We start from the raw sequence: 23,905 nt of genomic DNA on the forward strand, positions 1-23,905 counted from the left end.
TTTAAAAACAAGTGAAAAAGAAACAAGAAAAAAAAATATGAAAAAAAGAAAACATACATGAAGAGAAACAGAAAGTGAATAAACAGAATACCTAGTTGGTACATTGGGGACAACCTTCATCTATAAAAAAGCAAAGAAATTGCTTTTAATACGCTAGGAAAATGCACTCGTATATACAAACAGGCGCGTATGCAAGAATTTATTTCCAAGAGAGGGGAGAAGGACAATTCGAAAGAGCATTAAAATAGCCCAGTTATATAAAAAGCATGTAAACAAACACAAGAGTCTTAAATTCAAGATGAAGTTTAAGAGGGGGGAGGAGGAAGTAAGTTCTGAAATTCTCTTCCCAGGTATTAGTCTGAATATAAAAAATTCCACGACCCAAACAACTGGAATTTAAAGCTACTATACTCCCCCATCCTTACCTGTTATCAAGAAACAATTTTATTTTTAGCCAACAGCTTATAAAACGAATAAGTTGCCACTTGCTTATCGAAAAGTAGAAACAGTTATTCTAATGCCTTCTAATTGGTAAAATCAAGATACCTTAAATCCTCCTTACTTTTACCACAGATGATTCCTGGGAGACAGGTATGCAGAAAATTACTTTGGGGGGATATAGTTGAGAAACTCGAGACATTGGCAGGGAAAATGTCCTGGACCCGGACCCAAAGCCACTCCTCCTTGCATAATATGCAAGATGGTGTATATCGCACAAGTGTATAGGTGTATACTATACACCCGGGCCCTGGATATGTCTATGGTTACAAATACAGACAGACTATCTTTTGTTGTTTTTTAAGTAAATTTTTACTTCATTCTTTATTTCCCTCATTTTCGACACTTTTTTTAACCTACCAAAAAAACGCGGGTAGTTAGGGTAGAAAAATGAGAGGATGTTAGCGAAAAATGTCAGTGCAAAGCCGATATTAGCCAGGAAGCCACGACTGAAAGCCCTGGCAGCTGTGCTTTGCTCCTGATTTTTGCAGGACTCCCCTAACTCCGAGGAGTAGCGAACCTGAAAGTAAATATAGCCAATAAACTAACAAAAAAGAAGCAAAAATGATAGAGGCAGATATTTCGTCAGGGACTTCCGCCCAGCCGTCTTCAGAAAAAAAAGGAAAAGTAATCTTTTGAATTAAATCTAATTGAGCAGAAGAAAGACTGAATCAAACAAACCAGAAAACCAAGCCATAATAAATGAAAGACTATTCACCAATTAGATTGGGCACGAACTCTATGCTTAGTGATTGACTTAGCTTGTCTACTGACCTAATTTTCATTAAAACTGTGGTCAAATGATCTTAATTTAAAATGAAGAAAAATTTTATTTAAATTCATTAATTTAAGCTATTGTACATTGAGCTTATATGAATATTTCCAGCATCTCTATTTAATACAAGGTGCCTCTATTTATGGATTTTTTTTTTTTAATTTCAATAGCCTCCTAAAATAATGTACATAGCCATTCCCTCTAAATATTACAGTTGTTTTTTCAAAAAGAACTACATAATCTGGATTTTCAACAATCGTGAGGGCCAAAGCAGAATCAATATCCTCATTTTTATTTTAAATTTTCCATCTCAGAGAAATCAAGGATTTGTGGCGTCTTTTACCCTGGAGCCAGAGCTTACCCCTCCCCCCATCACCCCCGGAAAATACCCTCAACAAAATATCCCCCCCCCCCGCGAAAATTCCACCTATATTTTACCCTTGGGTAATTCCAGGATTTTCATTAGAAGGGAAATTGAAATTTCTACTCTCATATTTAAGTCAAGAACAATCGTATTGCATTACCTATTGTAAAGACCCATAAGGGTTCAATATATTAATATTTGTTCATTTATTTTTATTTTTTTCCCAGAGGCACTTCATGTGGAAGAGGTTGTCGAATAAGCTTTGGAGGGGGCTCAGTCAATTGAATATCGAAAGTTCCAAAGCCACTTTCTAAAATGTAGCTTGACTTTCAACGAATTGCTACCGAAATGACTACAGTGCCTAACAGCAATTCTTATTCTAGTTTAACGGCCCTTGTGCTTCAGCAGTTGTTTCGAAAGAATCTTCAGATAAATACAAAATTAGCTCTAAGGGAGAGACGATGGGATGGCGGAGGTGGAAATTAAAATTTAATCCTCAGGACCGTATCCTGGACTTTCGTTTGGGGGGGGGGGGTGTAGGGGTGTGGGGGGATTCGGAACAGCTACGGTCACCTGAATCAGAATTTAAGTCTTAAGGAGATGACTATGAAAGTGACTGAATGTTTAATTGTATTTGGTACTTTTATAAATAAATGAAAAATAACATGTATATGATATGAGGAATGTGGCTGAATACGGCTATCTAAATATGCAAGGCTGTTACGGTAACATTTCTTAGAGTTAAATGTTGAAAAAATGACTAATAATGTTACTCCCAAATAATGGTAAATTTGATTTATTTATTTATTTTTTTTTTTTTTTACAAAATATATGTCCGAAATCAGGCACTGTCCGATTGCTGAGGTATTACCCTAGGCACAAGATTACCAAAGGGATAAACTAGACAGTTAATAAAATTGATGAAACTGTAGATGAAGAGGCACTACTGCCGTTTTTAAGCATAGGAAAATCAGAATCATTAAAAAATTTCATTAAAAGCTGTAAGTGATGCTTAAAAAGAAATGCTCAACTAGTCGTGTAGCTACAGGGCAACTTTAAAACAAAATTTTGTCACTGTATTTCCTATGGAGTACCTTATATTACCCATTTTATCTTATTTTATCATTTTTACTTACCGATTTTTTATTTTACGAGGAATCTGGAACTTGATTAGAAATTTGAGTTGTTTATAATTCTGACTGGAAGCACAAAAAATTGCCTCAGCTTTAGATAGAGCTTTGTTTAGGTGCACCCTCCCTCTCCAATTACCTTTGTATGTTATGAATTCTTAGAGCAGCTTCAATGTCAACGGCAGAACTGAATCGCTTAAAATCGGGGTTTTGGATTATTGCCAGGTGATCTAATTGACTAGAATAGGGAAAAGCTCCACGGTTTCGTGCCAACTCGCTAAACTGTTGTGTCAACTCCTCAGGATTTACCATGGAAAGTTCCTCAATTCTCACAGCTGGTAAAAGATCATCCAAAAGTATTGAGCGAACGACCTACAAGATACATGGATAATCTTAGTAATGAAATAATTCATGAGGAAATGTAAGAAACTAAAACATCAAATTTAAACATACTAAACCATCCCTATTGGGCGAGTTTCAGTTAACTCAATGCTATATTTATCAGGTATCAGGTCATATTGCTCTATTCGACTGTTTGTAATATAGAACTGTATGTAATGTAGTTTGCAAAGTGTCATCCGTAGCTTTGATTACGTTTTGATAGCTGTTAGTTTTCTATAACTATAAACTTTATGTTCTCAGTATTGGTATAACAAAGACAACAGCTGCAGGTAAAAATATGCCAACAGCTGCAGGTACAACTTAGCCAACAGCTGCAGCTATAACTAAGACAATAGCTATGTGTAGAACTAAGCTATCAGTTACAGGTACAACAAAGCCGACAGCTGCAGGTACAACTAAACGTAGAGCTGAAAGTAAAGCAAAGCCAACAGCTGCAGGTACATATAAGCAAACACGTGCAGGTACAGGTAAGCCAACAGCTGTAGGTACCACTAAGCCAACAGTTGCAGGTATAACTGAGACAGCAGCCGCATGTACAACTAAGTCAACAGCTGCAGGTACAACTAAGCCAACAGCTGTAGGTACAACTAAGAGAACAGGCACATGTACAACTAAGCCAAGAGCTGCAGGTACAACTAGTCGTAGAGATGAAAGTAAAACAAAGCCAAGAGCTGCAGGTACAACTAAGCCCAACTACAGCACGTAAAACTAAGCCAACAGCTGCAGGCACAACTAAGCTAACAGTTGAAGGTTCAACAAAGCTAACAGCTAAAGGTACAATTTTTATAATCTGGCCCAGATATTTCATTACAATTATTAGCGCAAGAATTTTGCAAAACTCACTGTTGAGTAGACTCGGTGCATAACGAGCCGTTTTGTACACTCGGTAGCTTTCCTAATGGTAGGGAGTCACCTAAGTCCTCCAATGGCGGTGCAGGTGGCCAGATATTTGCTTGTGTTGATGGTAGTGATGGTGGCCTTATGGCGGCTAAATGTTTTGGAGGGGGTTGAGTGGGTAATAAACTAAGAAAAGGATTATTATTTGCATAATTTTTCCCTGGTGCTGCAATATTATCAGTGCAGACGGTGGCTTGCTTTGATGGTGGCCTGATTGTGACTAAATATTTTTCAGGGGATTGAGTAGGAAGGAAACTAGAAAACGGATTATTGTTCACATAAATTTTTTCAGATCCGGGATAATTAGAATCAGAAGCGTTTTGTAGACCTGTTAGTTGAGTAGACGTGGTTGATTTAAGATTTTGCAGCTCTAATGGCAGGGAGTTGGCTGATGGTGGCATTTTGGCGGCTAAGCCGTCCAGAGGGATTTGAATGGGTATAGAACTACGAAAAAGATTAGTGTTTGCATAATTTTTCGCAGGGGCTGCAATATTGGACTTAGACGTGGAATCTCTCTTTAGGTTCGATGAAAAGCTGGCTAAGTCTTCTGCTGGTTTTTGTGGTAGCACCATGGTGGCTTGTGTTGATGATGATAACTTGAAGGTGTCTAAGTTGGTGGGTTGCACATCTTTTGATGCAATAGACTTGGCCGACTCGGAGGCGTTTTGTCCTATTTGTTGACTTGGAGGATATTCAGTTGCTTGCGGACTGGAGTTTATCTGTGATAAGAGCATTCGGTTGTCTTCTTCAAGTTTAGAAATTTCGCAAGCATATTTTAAGTAAAGCTCTTCTTCTCTAGAGGAACGAGGGGCCATAATTCCACTCGAGTTTTTAATAGAACCATTATTATTACTGGTACTTCCAGAAACAGTTGATAGTATGTTGGAGACATTAAGAGTATTTGCTTGAGATTGGATGTTTGTGAGTCTCCTGCTTTCTGACTTCCATTTTTCTAATTTAACCAACAGTTTGTGACCCAGATCTCTTATTGCTTTATTTGTATCTTCATTTTTGCACATCTTCATTTTTGTTAATTCTTGTATTTTATGATGCCATCTGTTACTTATTTCAAGGACTATTGGGCTACCTTTTTCAAACAAATGGTCAAGTAAAACTGACGCCTTTAATAAATGACGTTCATGCTTGTAATCGCCAATTCTCTTTTCAATTACCATCATTATTTTGTGGACTGCCAAAGAATCAAAGGAAAGCTCAACCACTTTCGCCATCTCCTCCGGTTTAGGCATGCATGGATCATTACACGTGATTTGTCTGACATATATCTCAGTGTTGCTGTAGCAGAATAAAAAGTTTTTAACCTGTCTTTTAATATTTCGAAGGATTTCATATTTATTTATAATGCTAATCTTCTTAAAATTTACACAAATGTATCCTCCATAGCCTTTTAAAATAGAGTATTTACTTTTACAGTTGGAATTATAATAAAATAATTGCACAACACGTAACTATTCGTCAAAATATTTCTAGATCTAGGAAATATCCTAAAAATCATCAGTATTATTAAAAAAAAGCATTTGTCAAACTCATCATTACGTCATATCTAATGATTTATTGGTTCTCTATACCAGCATTTCCAAAATTTTTCCTTTCTTCTTTTTTTTTTTAGCACGGCCAGCTCTGAATTTACATTTTCTTTTTTATCGCCCACCTTATGAAAAAATCATCAAATTACAAAATAAATTTTGTTTTCACGATTGTCCAGTAACGGCAAGCAAGTAAAGAACAAACCCTGGCTCATATTAGCAGAAATTTAAAAATTCGTTTTAACCAAAACTGTCTAGTGAGAAAAAATGGCCATTTGTAGCTAAATCAGGAATAGCAACTATATTTCGATTAGCCTTAATCGTGAAATGTTATTTCGAAGCAGATTTACTGGAATTTTAAAAATAGCCTTAAACCTCTAAAAAATGCAGTTCGAAAATGGAAACGGAAAATGGATTGAAAAGCACACCATTACACCATTGAAATTGCCATTCCCGAACACCCTATAAAGGAAAATTGCAACACCCGACCTTGAGTAACAGGGAAAATCACTTTTTTTTTTGCGCGCGGGTAGCGCTGATGTTTCCCTTCTTTTTCTTGTTTTTTTTTCTCTTCACTCCTAGCAGGACACTGGAGTAATAAAGAGAGGTGTTTAAGATCCCATTTGAAAGTTATTTCTAGTACATTTTGTGAGCATTGAAAACATTCTATTAAAATAAAATACAATTTCAGTCAAAACTACATCGTTATACACAATACGATTTAACACGTATCTTTTGACAAGGGATGTGAAATCATGGTTGCAGCGGTAGCTTCCATCTAGTATGGACGGAACCATGGTCAATAGTAACCAAAAATTAAAGAACGTGCAAGAAAAACAGGCAAGAAAAAAAATTCCATTTATAGCTGATTCAGGATGGTAACTATTATCTAAATTATTCTTAATAGTAAAATACCATTTATAAAATAAATTTAAGAGAATTTCTGTAATTAGCTAAAACCCCTAGAAAATGGCGTTGGTTCGAAGAAAAAGAACACTATTGGAATCACCATGGCTGATTCAGGAAGCTTAGTCCCCTGGCTTGAAGAAAAAGCAAAATCATATTTTGCATGAGTAGCACTGATATGCCTTCTTTTCTTCTTATTCTTTTTTTTTTTTTTACACAAGATGACGAACAACTAACAGCCCACATTGAATTACATTGAACTATAAACGAAAATGTCCACAGCGAAATCTGTCTTTAGAAGACAAATTAAAATTACAATAGAATGAAGGAACGTGCTATTTTAGCATGAGTGAAGGATAAACAGAAAGGATGGATTGAATTTACTTCAGAATTTCTTAATTCAATCGAAATTGTCGATTTAGTGTTGTATAATTGTTGACTAATGCGTGATTTAGATATTTCAGAGGATATATGCAATGGAACATGCCTGGTTGTTACAAAATTATATGATTTACCTCACAGCTTCCCTGGGAATAGATTCCAAGTTCCTCTTAGGCTAATAAGTCAAAACTTCAAGATGGACCGGAGACAAAATTTATTTCCCGACATCTCCTTCCTTTAAAAACAAAACATAAAGATCCATTTCCTCCCCCTCTCTCCAACATTCCCTCTCATCCTCCCCACCTGTTGTTCCCAATATGTAATAGAGGTGGCATTTTGATGTCCTGGATGCATTGTTTTTTTTCGATTTACCTCTGACCCTCTCCCCAAGCCAAAGTTTGAGGTCCATGTGAATTGCCAATACCCCCTGACAATTTCAATGAATTCCATAAGCTGTTCTTGAGATAATGCAGATACCCTATTTTGAGAATATGGATACACATGCTTTCTTTCATTCTACATCCCTGCTTCGCAGGTAATAGATTCTAGCCTAACAAAGAGTCATCGTACGACAAAATTTAAACAGATTGGAGACCAAATATTCAGACCTTCCTCATTTGTTCCCTCCCAAGCTAAGATGGGAGGTTTCAGCTTGCCCCCGAAAGCCGTTCTACCACCTTGCTATTTAACCTTGAATAGATTAGAACTCCTTCCACTGAGCAATGAATAGATTGTAACTCACCCCATAGAAGATTACAGTGCAGAACGTTTAGGTGGATCGGGAAACAGACATTTTTAGCAACCCCTCCTCCTCTTTGCAAGTTAAAACTTGAGGTACACTTGGCCTCCTTAAACTCGCTGAAAGTTTCAACCTGATACGCTACAAATACGCTATTTTGACAACCTCGTATAGTGTCTTTATATTTACCTCGTTACTTAGACAAGAAAAAAGTCTAAATTGTCATAGGAGCTGCTAGTGTAGAAACGTTTAAATGGATTGGAAGACAACAATTTTAACCCTTCCCTAACGAAAATTTGGACTACCCTTGCCCCCCCCCCCAGACCTGAAGATTTGAGCTGTATTCCTAGGCCGTTCCCAAAATAATGTAGATTTGCTTCTTTGATAGCCTGGATACGCATCGAATGCTATTTACCGTTACCACCCCCAAGTCAAAATTTGAGGTCCACCCCACAAAACCCCCTGAAAGTTCAAGCTTAACCCCCTCAGGTCATTCTGATCTCATCTTTTAAAAATCCATGCGTGCTATATCACCTTGCCGGCGGCTGTGTTGCCAAAAAAGATTTATTTTTTTTGTGAAAAACTGTATCTTATTTCCATCCATCATGGTTTACCCTCCCCCTCCCCTAAAAAGAACACTTGAGCTTCCAATTTCCAAACAAATAGTCCTTTCTTCAGTTTCCTAAGTTAACTGTTTTCACTTCTTAATTGAAATAACATACACCTTAACTAAGAACTATTTTATTATAAAAGTATTTTAATAAATGACTATTTTAGCCAAGGATAATGGACATTTTAGGCTCGTTGATATACAAAGCCCAAAGTACAAACATTTTGAGTTAATTATTTTTGTAGCAATTGGCGAAAACAAATGTTCAACTTTGAATACTGACAAATTCAGTTCTATATGTAAATGTACCAGCGTTCAGTTCTATTTGTAAATTTGTTTTTCACGGATGAAAGCGTTTGTGATCTTGTCAGTGTAATGAATTCCAAGGATCTGTATGAGACAATTGTTGTCAAACCCCTGGATTGGTTTTTCTAGCCACTTAGTTAAAGCCCCTGATTCACATCCCTATGTCAACACGGAGAGAACATTACTACTGAAGATACGTAACTACACTTTCTATGGAGTAAGCCGTATTCTTCCACACGTTCCTCAGCTTTTTAAGTGCTTCCTGCGTATGCAATACGTGCGGATATTTCACACTCAAGGCTACCGTCAGATTCAATGAGAATTCCCCATAGTACTTAAACTCTTCAATCTCCTCAAGTAAATCAGTTCCAATTTAGAGTGGAGGGACAGGTGCTTCATTTACATTATTTCGCATGATTTTTGTTTTTTCCGTACTAATTGACAGACTCCAATTCATTTGCGAGTTCAAGGCTCAAGTCAGATTCAATGAGAATCTCGCAAGGTACTTGTTTTCTTGAATTTCCTCAAGTAGACCAGTTCCAAGTTGGAGTGGAGTGGCAGGTACTTTATTTACATGCTATTGTGATAATTGTGTCGCAAATCCCCTCCCAAATGTGGTCCAACATAGCCCTAGACTATATAAGTAGACACCTTATAATGATAATCCAACCACGATTTCTGTACCTAAGATTACTAGTGTTTCCCAAGATTAATTTGAAATCATCGTCTTCTTTGAGCGTCTGATTTGCTTCTTGATGCTCCATTAAGCGTTGAAATGTTTTTTGTTTTTTTTATTGGTGATAAAAGTTCGGATTAAAATTTGGAAAACTTTAATAGTTTATAAGATTTTTGTCAACGGTTAGACTTATTTTACGGTTTGTATGATATTTAATTGACAAGAATATATAAATATTACCTTGCATTACCATTTTTTTATTCTGCTTAAATATGGACAGCTTCATTTTCCGTAACACATTTCAAAAGTCTTATACTAAGATGTTGAAAATTGTAATATTTCAGTTACTGTGGGCTAGAGTTCGTACTTTACTATAATTATTGGATTCATTCATCATCTTGTATAAATTTGCAAGACGTTCTATATACCAAGATATTCGTTTCCAGGTATCCACCATGAATTATTTTTGCTTCCATTACGTTGTTTTAATTCAGCAACAAGGTGTTTTCCAAAGCTTATGACCATGGAATATCTAAATTATGCATCAGCATAGGTTATAACCTACGGTTATGAGGTCATTAATCATCACCTGGTATACGAAAATGCAGTTTTTGGCAAGAAATTGGTTTTATTCTAAAAATTATATTTTGTTAATTAAAAAAAGCATTATATATAGCAATTTTCTAGAAACATTCGTCAAAACTTCTGAGCACTTGGGCTAATGGTTTGGTATTCTAAGCTTGAATCAACTGAAAGCTCAATGGCTTTAAAATTTTCTCTGAATTTGTTTCTTCTTTTTATACAACTTCTTGGCAAAGTGCTGTAAAATCTTCTCAGGTCTTATGCATAACACGGACTCCTTTTTGTCTTTTAATGTATATAACTACTTCTACTACTACTGCTAACAACTCATCGTAGAACCAAGCCGCCAGAGGCCAATACAGCTAAGCACGCTCCTCTTCCATCCCAATCCATTCAAAGCCTCCCTCTTTACACCCTACCAGGAAGTTCCCATTTCCCTTAAATCTTTCTTTATGACATCTTCCCACCCCAGCCGAGGACAACCTGCTCTCCGTTTAGCCGTAGACGGTTGGCCAAAAAAAACAATCTTCGGCAATCTGTCATCCTTCATCCGCAGTGCGTGCCCTAACCATTTTAACCCTTCTCTCATTATAGCCCTAGAAAGCGAGACTGAACCACACTTTTCGTACAGCCTACTGTTTGAAATGCGGTCAGTAAGCCGGGTACCCAGAACAATCCGTAGGCAGTTTTTCAGGAATATACCTAGCAAACACTCCACTTTTCGGAGTGCCCACGCCTCAGAACCATACTTGACCACTTTCGTCACTGTAGCTTCTAATATTCTAATCTTGGATTGCAGACTTATCTTTTTATTCTTCCAGACTTTTTTCAACTGTGAAAAAACGTCCTGAGCCTTGGCTATTCTACTTTTAACATATTCACCGCTCCTACCGCCTTTACTAATAATGCTACCTAGGTAAGTGTAGCTGTCCACTTGATCGATCTTTGCGTTACCCAACGTCACCTTTTCATCTTCACTTATCCCTGTCTTAGCGACTTAGTCTTCTTAACTTTGATTATCAAACCTATTCTAGCACCATGACCTCGCAAAACCTCTAAAAGTTCATTCGTTTTGCTCACGCTTTCACCTAGAATGCTTAATTCATCAGCATAATCTAAGTCCAGGGAAGTTTTTCCTCCCCATTTGATTCCGCGTTCTCCCATTGCCTTCCTGTGCTCCTTAAGACAAAGTCCATCAAAATGGACCATATAAAGGGGGATAGAACACAACCCTGCTCAACCTCAGATTTAGTACAAAACCACCTGCTAACCTCATTTCCTACCTTAACCGCAGCAGTGTTATTCTCGTACATAGCACTAAGCACTTTAACGTATTTGCCTGATAGACCACACAAGGATAAGACCTTCGCTAAAGCTCTTCCATCAGCAGAATCAAAAGGTTGCTCATAATCTATAAAACTGAGGACTTAAGATGTTTGATAACTCAGGCACTTCTCAATTACTAACCTATGAGTGAAAATTTGATCGACACATCCTCTACCCTTTCTAAATCCGCACTGTTCTTCTCTTATAACTTTGTCTACAGCATCTTTCAGTCTAAAAAGTATCATATTACTAAGTAATTTGCTACCTACAAAGACCAGGCTAATGCCTCAATAATTATCGAACTCACTCTTATCACCTTTCTTATAAAGTGGTTTAATCAGGGTTTTCGTAAAATCGTTAGCTACTTCTCCTTTTTCAAAAAAGCATATTCATAATCTCCAGTAACTTATTTCCAACCTCTTAGCCACCATATTTAAGAAACGCATCTACCACACTATCAGCACCCGGGGCCTCATTATTTTTTAATCCTTTTAGTACTGTCGCTAATCCTTCCTCACAAAACAAATCTTCCTTCACATCCAAGGTATTACTAACGTTTTCATTTTCCTCTATATCTTTTCCTGCAACTGTATCTCGGCTTAGCACATTCTCAAAATGTTCTGCTCATCTCTTTTTAACTCTTTCCTTATCACCAATTCTGGCTCCATTCCTATCTTTAACTGGGACTAGTCTGGATTGAATACCCCCGCTCAATTTATGAACATGCCAGTACAATTTTTCACTATTATGCCGTCTAGCTGCATTTTCCAGATCCTCGGCAACTTTTCCATGACTTCCACTACACACCTCCTTAGTTCCTATTTTAATGCTTTCTCCGCTTTCCTTACATTCCTCTTGTTTCTATATGATCTACCACTCACATAATTCTTGTACAAGGCCCTTTTGCTCTCTATTAAGCATAAAGCTTTTTCACTAATATTCCTAGCTGCGTTCCTAACTCTCTTCCCAAGACACCATCAGCAACTTCAAAAATTATTTTCCTTATTAGTATTCCATCATCTTCTACATTGTGAAATTTTAAACTCTCTAGTTTAGTATTCGACTGATCCTGGAAAGTTTCTTTCAATTTCACATCCTGGAGTCTACCAGCATCATAACTTCCCAGGAGGTAGTTACCCTTGCAAAAATTCTGCTCTAAATTGACCCTAGACACTACTAGATGGTGATGTTTATTTTTAACATCAATAAAAGCACTCCTATATACCCTAGTAGTTGTATTGATCCTGCCAGTCTTCGGTTTACAATAACATAATCAATAAGGTTGCTGTCTTACCATGACGTGAATATTATTTGATGCTCAAATACCCACAAGAAAATGCCCACGGCCTTTTCTTAGTTGGAATAGTAAAAGAATAATCAACTTTTCCGAAGATATTTGTGTATGACGTCATTCATCATCTTGTACACAAAAATGCAGTTTTTTCTAAGAAGATGTTTTTTTCTATTATTTTACATATTGTGTTTTCTTTAGTACAAAAAGCACTAGATGGGGCAATCTGCTTTAAGATGAGCACTTAAACCGCTCTCTATGATGTTCCAGTGCCCCACTACCAGCGGAGAAAAAAATTCGTCCAATGTAAAAAAAAATGATTGTCCCTGTAGTTCAGGCCAATAGCTTTTCCTTGTTGTTCCAGCCAAGGGACTGTTAGTTTCCTGTATAGTGTTTTAGGCCAAGGCCCAATCTTTACTTTTGTAATTCTCTTTTTGGTGGCAAAAAGGTAACTGGGTATATATAACTTAAGTATTTGATTATTTCTTAAAGCTTCTTTAAAATTATTCACCTACAATGGTAAAAATAATAAGGTAAATTGAATATTATATCTTATATGTTGACAAGGTAAAATCCGTGTGCTGTTTCTAGCCTGATACACCAACCTGCCAATAGTTATGCTAGGAGGTATGCTTCTTTTGTCAATTTTGACCCTCGTGCTATTTTGAGGTGTGCAGACCAGATACAAAAGTCATGAATCAACCGTCAACAGAAATTATATGTGTTCAAAGCAAATATATGGAAAATTTCTGTGATCAACGAGAGAGAAAAGTGGTGATAATGACTGACATTGAAAAAAATATTCCCAGAATATCTGAAACGCCTGTTGATGGCCATTTATAAGCCAGCCTTTTCTTTGTGTTTAACTGTGCATTCATGCATGCAAAACTTACTAAGTAAAAATAGATGCTTAAAAAAGAAGAAGAGGGAAAATCCACTTTCAAGCTGGGAGAAAACTCCAAGTCCAAACGACTTACGGGTTTAAAAATGAACTATATCCAGTGGATTTGAAAAGCAAAATAAGTTTCTATCACAATCTACTAGCCATGAGTCTAATAAAAAGTTTGGGAATAGAAAATTCCACTACTGTATCAGAACAACAAAGAGAAATACAGGGGTTCCATCCATCAAACCACTTTTATCGAGCATGGTCTCGATTTATTTTTCATGGCTGCTCTTTTGTTTCCTCTTTTCAAAAGCAGTACGAATATGAATATAATATCCATTGTGGACAACAATGGGTATATACTCTATGCGAAATGAGAGGTTACAGAATTATCACTAAATTGGAAAGAAAACTATTTGAATAACGATAAAGAGCTTCATGTCTGTGCAAAATATATTGCTAACTTCGACTCTATTTCAACCAATTTGCTTCAATTGCTTTGTTACTTAACTTCGTAGCAACAAGGTATTTTCCATTGTATACACCCCTGAAATATCTAAACTATACATTAGCATAGGTTATAACCTACAAAAAATATTTGTAAAAATATTTATTTGTTTCTAAAAATTAATTTTTGTTAATTACAAAAGGCACTATTATTATTATTTATTGGAAAACCCGTCATACAAAAAAGGAAAAGACGGAGCAATAAAAAAAAAAAAAAAAAAAGCAAAACACATAAAATTAGGAGTTATAAAGTGGTTTTTAGTGACGAACGCTGGAGCAAAGATCTAAATCAACTCTTAGAACAAATTACACAAAACAAGAAAGAAAAACACAATTATACACTGATCTGTAGGTACGCTATATGTTTCTTTTCTTTTTTTAGACTCATAAATACTGAACAAACATAAATAATATGAACATCATTGCACCAAGCCGCAATTGGAAAAAAAAAAAATAAAAAAAAAAAAAAATATATATGTAGGAAATTGCTATATATGTAAAATATAAGAAAACAAAACTGTATGTAGCAATTTCCTTTAAAACGAGCCATTAAACAGCTCTCTATAATCTTTCAGTGCCCCACTAGCTGCAGAGAAGGAGAAACAAAAAGAAAGATGCTTTTGATGCAAAATATCGTGGTTTCAGTCACTCTCCTCGTTTTTCAAATTTCCTTGTTGTTCAAGCCACAGGACAGGAAGTTTCCTTTAAGATGTTTAAGAGGCGGTTTTAATGGTTTATTTTGTGTTTCAATCTGACACCATTTTTAGGAGTTACAGACTACTGTTTTGTTACTATGGGACGTATTCGTCCCTTACTAGGTTGCAGCTACCACTGCAACCACGATGTGTCATTATTCAGTTCTATATGTAAATGTACTAGTGTTCCATCCTATATGTAATAAACGTAATAGTTAACTAGTGTTCCATCCTATATGTAAACGAAAGAGTATTCAGCTCTAAAGGTAAATGTACTAGTGTTAAGTTATCATTACTAAAAAAAGTAACTCGAACTTCGATCTTCCTGGTCAGGAGGGGAGTCCTATAGCCACTGTACTATAGTTACTGTTAATAGATGAGTAATTTTAGAACTGATGATGTTGTATATCTGGACAATACCCCGGCAGGTTTCATAAACTTAGTACAAAAATTATACTAATTTTTTTGTTGGGGATGAAAAGCACGTATAAGTTGACTGGTCAAAAGAGCCAGACTTTGTAATAACTACTAAAAATTTGACAAATGAAATAAAAACGACAAGTACGACTTGTATGACACCTATTAACCATGTATTGACATAGACTTAGATGATGAAAAGTGTAAAAACAATTTGAAAACAGCAATTCTTAAATAATTAAAACGAAATATACAAAAAGGAAAAGAAAAAGTAATTTTAATAACCGTCTTTATTTTATCAGTAATCTTCGCTTTTACATCCCTACTATTTCTTGCATTCCTATTCTATTTCTTGCGTTCATATTAGACTTTTTATTGCGCCTTTTCAGTATTTCAAACCCTGTGTGAAATACTGACTTCATAACCACAACTATAGCCACTGCTAACACATCCCAAGCTACTAGACAATCTACGGCCACTTACTGTTCCTATTACTATTACTTCTACTATTGCTACTGCCACAACTAATACTACTGACACTATTACTACTACTCCTACTACTACTACTACTACACCACTGCTACATCTCCTATTAATACCACTCCAATTCCTACTGCTACTATTATTCCTAATATAGCAACCACAACTAAAAATCCTATGACCGCTTCGAAAACAACTAAAACACAAAAAGTAAAGAAAAACTAATCCTAGAAAAATTAATAGGTGGCAAGAACTGTGACCACAAAAATGATCCACAAGCGGTTGTATTGGAAACTTCAAAAGCAAATGCCAGTATTTGACGGACAAGACAAAGCTTGAAGAAAAAAGGGCAGAGAGAATATGCAACAACGGTATTGGCAGACTTGTGAAATTGAAACTGAAATCGCATCTGAAGAAAGAAATTTTAGTTGTGTTATATACATCAAAGGAATCAACTTTATATGTTGACTCCAAATATACAAAATCCATCAAGTTCAAAGAAATAAAAAATTATCTTGACTTTCAAAAAATGGGGAAAACACCCATAAGAGGGCAACTCGTCTTGACGAAAATTAGACCATCAACTTAAGTATATGAGTGAAACCTGTTATAGAGGTTCAAGCATTGTTTTTCTCGTGAGTGATCTATCGGTCAAGGCAACAGAAACAGATTTGATTTTTATTTAAGGAAACAAACATATTTTATAAGGAAGCTTCCTAGATAAAAATGTTCGTCAATATGGCTTAATGAAGTATAACAAAATACTTCAGGAAGAGTTTTTGATAATACCTCTATTGATTATTATCCAGAATTTAGAATTGCGGAACTATGTATTCGAAACAAAGGTAAGAGAGATTGTGAAGTCTGTGAACACAAGAAATACGATAAAATGATCAGATAAAAAAAAAATTGCCCTGTTAACTTAAAATACCCAAAAAACTTAGTACGGATGAATTAAAATGTTGAAAAAAGGATGGGTTTGAAATTTTAACAAAGAACAACATAAAAAAACAAAAACGACAGGTAGAAAAACTCTTATTATTATTACTCCTACTACTCCTGCTCCCATTACTATTACTCAGACTTCTATTGCTACTAGTCTTACAACAACTACTAATACTCCTACAACTACTTCTCCTACTACCCCTACTCCTACCTCACCTACTAATACTACTCCTACTTCTTTTCCTACTAGTGATACTACTTTTACTAATGATTTTATGATTAAAAAAAAAATCATAGGCAAAACTTTAATAATGAAAACATTAAAACATGAAAAAAAATCATTACTACAGCTCGTATCCATTTTTTTTTATTTTTTTGCTTTCAGTTTGTTTTATTTGGAGGCTGCTCAATATTGTCATTTTTAACAAGGTTTGAATATTATAATCAGGCATACTGGGCACCAAAGAGCTATAAAATTGGGACTTACGGACAGATGCTCTTCGGTATAAGCTTCCCCCTCTAATCCCTTATCTTTGTATTTCCCAGCTCCAATGTCTACAGCCAGATGATGTAGCACTCGATCAAGAAGATACGCAGGCCTAAGATACGGAGCATTATCCAGATTGTAACCAGCTTCAGGATGGTCTAATAGCCAATCTGCTTCGTTAGCTGTGTGATTCAAAACAATATCACAGATGCTTAATACCTAAAACAAGTTGATTCTTAGATAATTTAAATTTTCATTCTGGTGGAGTGAAAAAAGTTTCGATATATCTTAATGGCATACACAGATTCATTATTTAATAATAGTATAATAATAAATTAAATTGCTCAGATCTCTAATTTAACAGCAAATTATTTAAATATTAACGAATTTGGTGTCATTTTTTCCGTATCAAATGAAAAAACTTTCCAAAGTCGTTTTCTTCGTGCAAAAGTGACATTTCCAAGTTTTTATAAAGAACCAGAAACAAGATGGAGCAACACATTTTGTCGAGTCAATTTTCTGCTAAATTACTAATCCCCGTTAGATAAATTAGTATTTAAATAAGGTGGCAAGCAATAAAAAATAAATTAGAAGCAAAATTTAGTGCTGAAAAAAGAAGGACGCACAAATTAGAGGAACCCACAATTCTGAGAGTATAACGTTCCACAACTTCAAAACTAGTTCAAGACGAGTTTCTTACAATAGACTGGAAAAAAAATCCAGTTCAATTTTTATGCAGCTTTAAAATTGATAGTATCCCTCAGGGCCGTATCCAGGATTTTTGTTCAGGGGGGGGGGGGTTTACTAATTTTTAACTTTTTTTTTGGGGGGGGGGGTTTACTAATTTTTGACTCAGTTTTCGACTAATTTTACTGATTTTTACCTAGGTTTTACTAATTTTCGACTTATTTTCGAGTCGGTCAAAAATTTCGGGGGGGGGGGGGGTTAAAACCGGGTAACCCCCCCCCCTGGATGCGGCCTTGGTATCCCTGTAGAGTAAAGAATAGCAAAATAAGAAGAAAGCGAAACTTAGCAGACCAAAGACCAAGGCTGAAAAAGAAGGTGAGAATAGCTAACGAAAGGAGAGAAGATCAATAGAACTTTTATCTCTTACACCAGATTGATATGAATATCAGATTCATTTCTTATGCGGGTTTAAAAGTGATAATATCCTTAAAAAGCGTTCGATCTAACGCTTGTGAAAAGCTTAAAAATAAAGCCTTATTTAATTCTATAAAGCACAATTTGGCGGACTAAAGACGAACGCTGAAACAAGGAGAGAAAAATTTAAAAAATAAAATAAAAGACCAGTAAAAGAAAGAAAATAGATACATGAGAAGCGCATTGGAATGGGAAAAAAAATGACGCGTTATCAGAGGGGATAGGAAAACAAATTCACAGGAGCCAGGCAACATGTTTTAGAAAGATATATGAGTTGTGCTAAAATAATTAGAGCATTTTTTTGTTTTTGAAATTTTTTTTATCCATTTCTCTACCAAGGCCGCATCCAGGGGAGGGTTTAGGGTTTACCCCCCCCCCCTCCCAAAATGTTTGTCTAAGTCGTAAAAACGTAACAAAAATGCATATAAACAAATTTTTGATGTATTTTATAAAGTTTTTTTGTACCCCCCCCCCCCAAAAAAAAATTACCCTCCCCGAATAAAATCCTGGATGCAGCCTTGCCTCTACATCTCAATTTTCACTCAAAAGCAGTGGTTTCATCAGGGCAAGAAGGGATTTGCCCCAAATAACTAGGAAAAAAATTATTATTTAGCCCGTGCTCCTTGACTCTCCGGGCGTAGACTCCTCTCCCCACCCCAATAAAAATACTGAAGCTACGCACCTGCTCAAAAGTGATATAACATTAAAAAAATGAGATATATCAAGATAATATACCCCTTTTTGACCACCTGCAGTCATGGGCGAATATCCAGCATTTTTTTTGGGGGGGGGGGGGCAAGAGGGGTCAATATCAGGATAGTCAAGGGGCATGGGATATATAATAATTTTTTCACACATTATTGGGGGGGCAACTTGACGCCCCTGTCTGCAGCTGCTATCCCCCAGGTATTGCTCCATAAAAAAAAAAATCATCATCTTATATTTTCCATTGAAAGCCAAGATGGGGGTCATTTAGTAAGTTTAGGCAGTAGCTGAAAAGATTCACGGTTGCATGTGGTGTTAAGGGGTAGCTGAAAAACTACTTTCATTTTCTTAGTTTTATCAGGTATATCTGGTTTTTCTTTCAGTGAAAAATTAATTCTACGAAATTATGGCAGCAAAATCTACTCCCTAGAGAGCAATTGGTCACTCAACAAAAGACACAACTAAAGTAGACGATATTTAATGAGCAACCAATTATAACTAATTTCCCCGGCTGGTTGGTTTCAACTTACAAAAAAGGACTAGAACTCTCAATTTTTGATCAAATGAGCATCCTCCGAAATTTCTACGACCATGAGGCGGAGGTGGGGATGAGGAAGAGGCAGACCCCCTCCTATGTGGAATAAATTCTGCTCATTTTGGGGTTTAATGTTACTCTTTACTTACATAATAACAGCATAGACCAAAAATATTCCCAGAAATCAAGAGGGAATAAATATTAATCTCACATTTTTTATGCATTTTATACAGTTTTTTTTGCCCCCCCCCCCAAAGAAAAGAAAAATCCCCCAAAAGTCTTGGACACGGCCCTGTGAACTATACATCAATTTCTACCTCTATCCTCCCCTCGTCTCTCCCTTAGAAATGATTATGTATTTATCTGAAGACTCAACGAGAGTTGGGACGTTTTAGCATTAAAATGCAACTTTTGAGGTACGCCCCTCCCTCCCTAACTACAAAAAAAACAGAGAACTCCATTGTAGAGTAATATGCAAATTTTTGAAACTGTGTATTTTTGCCAAAGAATGATCATGGATAAAAACAACAGCAAGTAAAACAACAGGTACTTTATCTAAGACATCCCTAGGGGAAACAACAACAACAACAAAAAAATAACAACGAAAAGTTCCGTATAAGAGGGGAACTGCCCCTTCCTCATCCCCAACCCCACGTCATGGTCTCAGAAACTTCGGAGGGTGCTCATTAAATAAATATTGAGAATTCTAGTCCTTTTTTAATAAGTCGAAAGTGATTGGAGACCTACCAGTCGCGGGAGGATTTTCCACGGGGGCGGGGCGTATTTTCCTTGAGGGGTATTTTCCGACGGTGTAAACGTCGGCTCTCAATTAAACTGCAGCAACAAAGGACCGAGTTTCACTCTGTGAAGCGATCTTCAGACATGAAAACGGTGTCTGGTGTCTTCTTCCCCTCTCTGCGGACATGAATTGCCGCATTCTAGATTTATGTTTTAACATTCATTTTATTTTCTTGCCTGGTCAATTCAAGAATTGGTGACCCTGAACTATATACAAAGGAAAACCAACTCACTTTATTAAAATTACATTTTATTAATTTTTTTTTTTATTTAAACATTTTGCTATGATCACTCAAAGTTCAATTGACCTGTTCTGTTAACCTGCACGGCGGCTAATTAATTAAACAGTTGCTGCATGTAAATTTGATACAAATAGGAGAAAATTAACCCAACTCGGAACGTTTAAGAATAGCAATGACGTGACTGATATTTACCCACCCTTGTTCGAATGCCAATCATCATTGTTAACAGTTTTTTTTTCAGGTTCTTGGGTCTTCTAATTTTATTCAGCAGACAATTTAAGAAGAATATTTTAAGGGCACTGGGAGAGGGAAACGAATTTCGTTTCCCTCTTTTTCGTTCTTTCTTTAATATATTTTAAATAAAAAAATATTTGTAGTATTTTTCATAAAGTGCCACGAGCCGTTAACAAGTTTTCAGCATGTTCACATAATTTTGATTAGAGTTTAAATTGACAGTGACCTAAGAAGCAGAGTACAAGTTTTAAGACAAAAAGGTAGAAAATTTTGCTATAGAAAATACTTCCATTTAATAACACTTCAACGAAGAGATTGTTAGCACGACTAAAAATAGTACGTCTAGTCTTCGTCAAGTTTTTTCTTAGTAGTTAAGTTTTAGTTCAGTAATTACTATTAGTGTTGTTCTTCTTCTTTTTAAACAAGAACATGTTCCAAGTCACGTTGTGCGTTTAAGCAAACCAGAATGTTATTTAAGAAAAACAGCGCACCATTTACCTTGTTATGCTCGCTATTACAAAACAGTTGATTTTAACGGTAGCATATCTTTTTTTACACTAATGACTTTCAAAGAAAAACGTAAACATCAATCGAAATGAAGTTTAACTTACATTCCATTCGACTTTCATTTCATCTATTAGCTTCCCAACATCTTCAACAGTATATTTCTCATCACCAACATTAAATGAAGGATTTATCTGCAACTGATTTCTCACTGAATATGCAGACCGGGATCCACCAAGTCTCTGAAAAATAATGTTAGAAAATAATCAAGATGGTGCAAAACTACCGGGCTTGTATCAAGGACTTTATTTAGGCGGACAAAGCTGGTTCAACCAAATAGAAACAGAGAGACTAGTTGCAAAAAATCTTATGAATAAAAAATGGTTTGTTCGTTTTCCTGACTTAAAATTTCCCACACGCCAACCAGTTGGAATTTAAACTTTGCTAAAATTTAAATTTCCCCTTTTACTAAAAACAAACAAAACAATTTGTGGGGTTTTCAGTTCATTGTTGTTTTATCAAATAATTTTTGAATTAATAAAATTTATTAGTTTCTTTGTTTTAATATTTGCATTGTATTTTGATCGAGACGGCTATCAGTCATATAGCCGAAATAGTTACTTAAATTGTTTAAATTGCCGTCTTCAAAAAAGTCCTCATTAACATCTTGTTTTTCTTTTAAGTTCTACAGTATGACACTAACATTTCTCAAACTTCAAATAGTTAAACCACCAGCCAACTTCGGCACTAGGAAAAGAAGAGGAAGATGTGCTAGATACATTTTAGAGAAACTAGTCAGAAATAATTTTTATAATTAAGCTTGGGGGATGAGTGGCCAGACGCTAGGATTTCTTAACGAGGCTAATCAACCCACTCACTATATATGTCCTGTAAAAGTAGAACGGGCGTGTCATGTGACCAGACCAAGACCATGTACCAAAAACGATCCAACAATGTAATACACAATGCAGTAATAGACAATTTGAACGCATCAAATCAAGTTAGGAAGAGGTCAAAAATGACTCAGAATATTTGGAAATTTCATGGAAGGTCACCAAAACCAGAAGCTTTTAAGAGAATTGGCTGATAGAGAGTGCTTGCTTGTATGTCAGCCTCTGGTAGTTAAACGCGGCAAGAAGTCTGCAATAGCATTAATTAGTTTAACTATAGAAAGGTATGAACTAAGGGTACAAGTACGATATGGTAATTATATAGTCAGAAAACTCATATTCTAAAGCATCCCACCCAGATTTCAGGAGGTCTGGCTTCTGGAACACTCACCAGGATCTAACCTTCTCCAACAAAAATATCACCAACCACTTCTGAGGGAAGGGATCGTTTAGTAACTGCAAAACCTTCGATATCCCAATGTTTTACTTTTCTTTACATGTAACCTAGATAATTTTGTAACTTGGGACAACTACAGTACAAGGTAAATGCAGTTCGGTACAAGTGCATTAAACGTAATCTTTTAGATACTGTATATGGAATGTCAAACTGGAGACGCTACAGATACCGGGACAGATACCCGCCAGAAGACACCGCTATTAAGAATTGGAATGCAAAGAGTAGTTTTCATTTCGTCTACGATGTTTAACCTGTTGTTTTTGGGGTTTCGGGGGGGGGGAGGTACCTAGGTTAGGTTAAGTATTTAATGTTTGATATGATTTAACCCCCCCCCCCCCCTAGTGTGCAAATATATAGCCCAAATTTGTTTCTAAACTATTATATATTCATTCTATTTATTTTATTTCATTAGCATTAACCAAACTTGATCCTTTAACAGTATATAAAAGAGTACGTTTAATGCGCCAGTACCTACAGTTCTAGTTGAATTTTTTTCAACCAGTCTCCATTTTCTTTTTGATTCGCGGCCAAAAAAGTGGCCTTTTGTGAATACCATATTAGTGATAGGAATTTTGGAGGACACTTAAAATAATTTCTCACTATAAAGCTTAATTTCACACATGCCAAAAAATACATAAGAATTAGACTCGCGAGAAATAATAAATTCAATTTCCCCATAAACGGATAGATCTTCAAATCAACAAGTCCAGCGCTTCGATAGTCTTTGCCTCCTAAAACTCTAGTATCTGGTCAGGGCTAAAAACAATATGTTGTTTAGATGATGCAAGTTATAAAACACTAAAAAACAGAAAAACATCATGGTAATAAAGGGGAGAGGGGCATTTCCTTAATTCCCAGAGTGCACTTGCCTATTTTAGACGTTTGATATCCATAAGAAATAGTAGAGTTTACTACAAAGTAGAGTATACATGAAATAGGGCCATGGCAACAAAAAGAGAGAAAAACATACAAATACAATTAAAAGATTTAATTTAAACTTTTGATCAAAGGGTTTAAAACAAGAAAAAACACCATTCAAAAACATTATTTACTGCACGCTGTATATAATATACTGAATGCGGACTCTAATAATAAAACATCGGTGAGAGATCGGTTCTCTTTTTTCCCCTGTTCTGCATATTTAAAAAGTGTATGATGCAAAGCATAGAAACATAGTACACATTAGATGCAAACATTTTCAAAGATTGTAAAGACGAAATTTTAATGCAATCATACAATTTTTATCAGCTCTTAGTTCACATCCCCTTATTTTGATTCGTTTCCTTGGATTAGAACAAACTGATAATAATTAGTCTGCACCCATGGACAAGATTAATAAAAAAGTTAAATAAACAATGTATGACAATTTCATCAAATAATCAGGGAATTCATATAAAAATACAAACAATAAAAATAAAATGAGGTGTCTTGTCAATAAAACTAACCACGAATACTTTTCCTTTTTTTCTGATTGAAGAAGAGAACATGCCTTAACTTCTTCCCTAAGGAACCACCAGTTACATTTACCACAAAAT

General features: G+C 35.7%; 1 protein-coding gene across 1 annotated transcript in view; it reads right to left on the bottom strand.

Moving 5' to 3' along the window:
• Nucleotides 1-23,905, bottom strand: part of LOC148944563 (glycogen debranching enzyme) — a 106,809-nt gene that overhangs the window by 60,632 nt on the left and 22,272 nt on the right. Inside the window, exons 4-6 of the mRNA XM_089100461.1 lie at nucleotides 21,131-21,265; nucleotides 16,845-17,063; nucleotides 2,907-3,139 (exon numbers count right to left, since the gene is read on the bottom strand). Of these exons, the coding sequence (XP_088956587.1) occupies nucleotides 2,907-3,139; nucleotides 16,845-17,063; nucleotides 21,131-21,265 (587 nt within the window). The remainder of the gene's footprint in view (nucleotides 1-2,906; nucleotides 3,140-16,844; nucleotides 17,064-21,130; nucleotides 21,266-23,905) is intronic.

Source organism: Artemia sp. Qi Xiang Cuo, chromosome 14 (assembly GCF_049724085.1).
Source record: "Artemia sp. Qi Xiang Cuo chromosome 14, ASM4972408v1, whole genome shotgun sequence".
NCBI classification, from domain to species: domain Eukaryota; kingdom Metazoa; phylum Arthropoda; class Branchiopoda; order Anostraca; family Artemiidae; genus Artemia; species Artemia sp. Qi Xiang Cuo.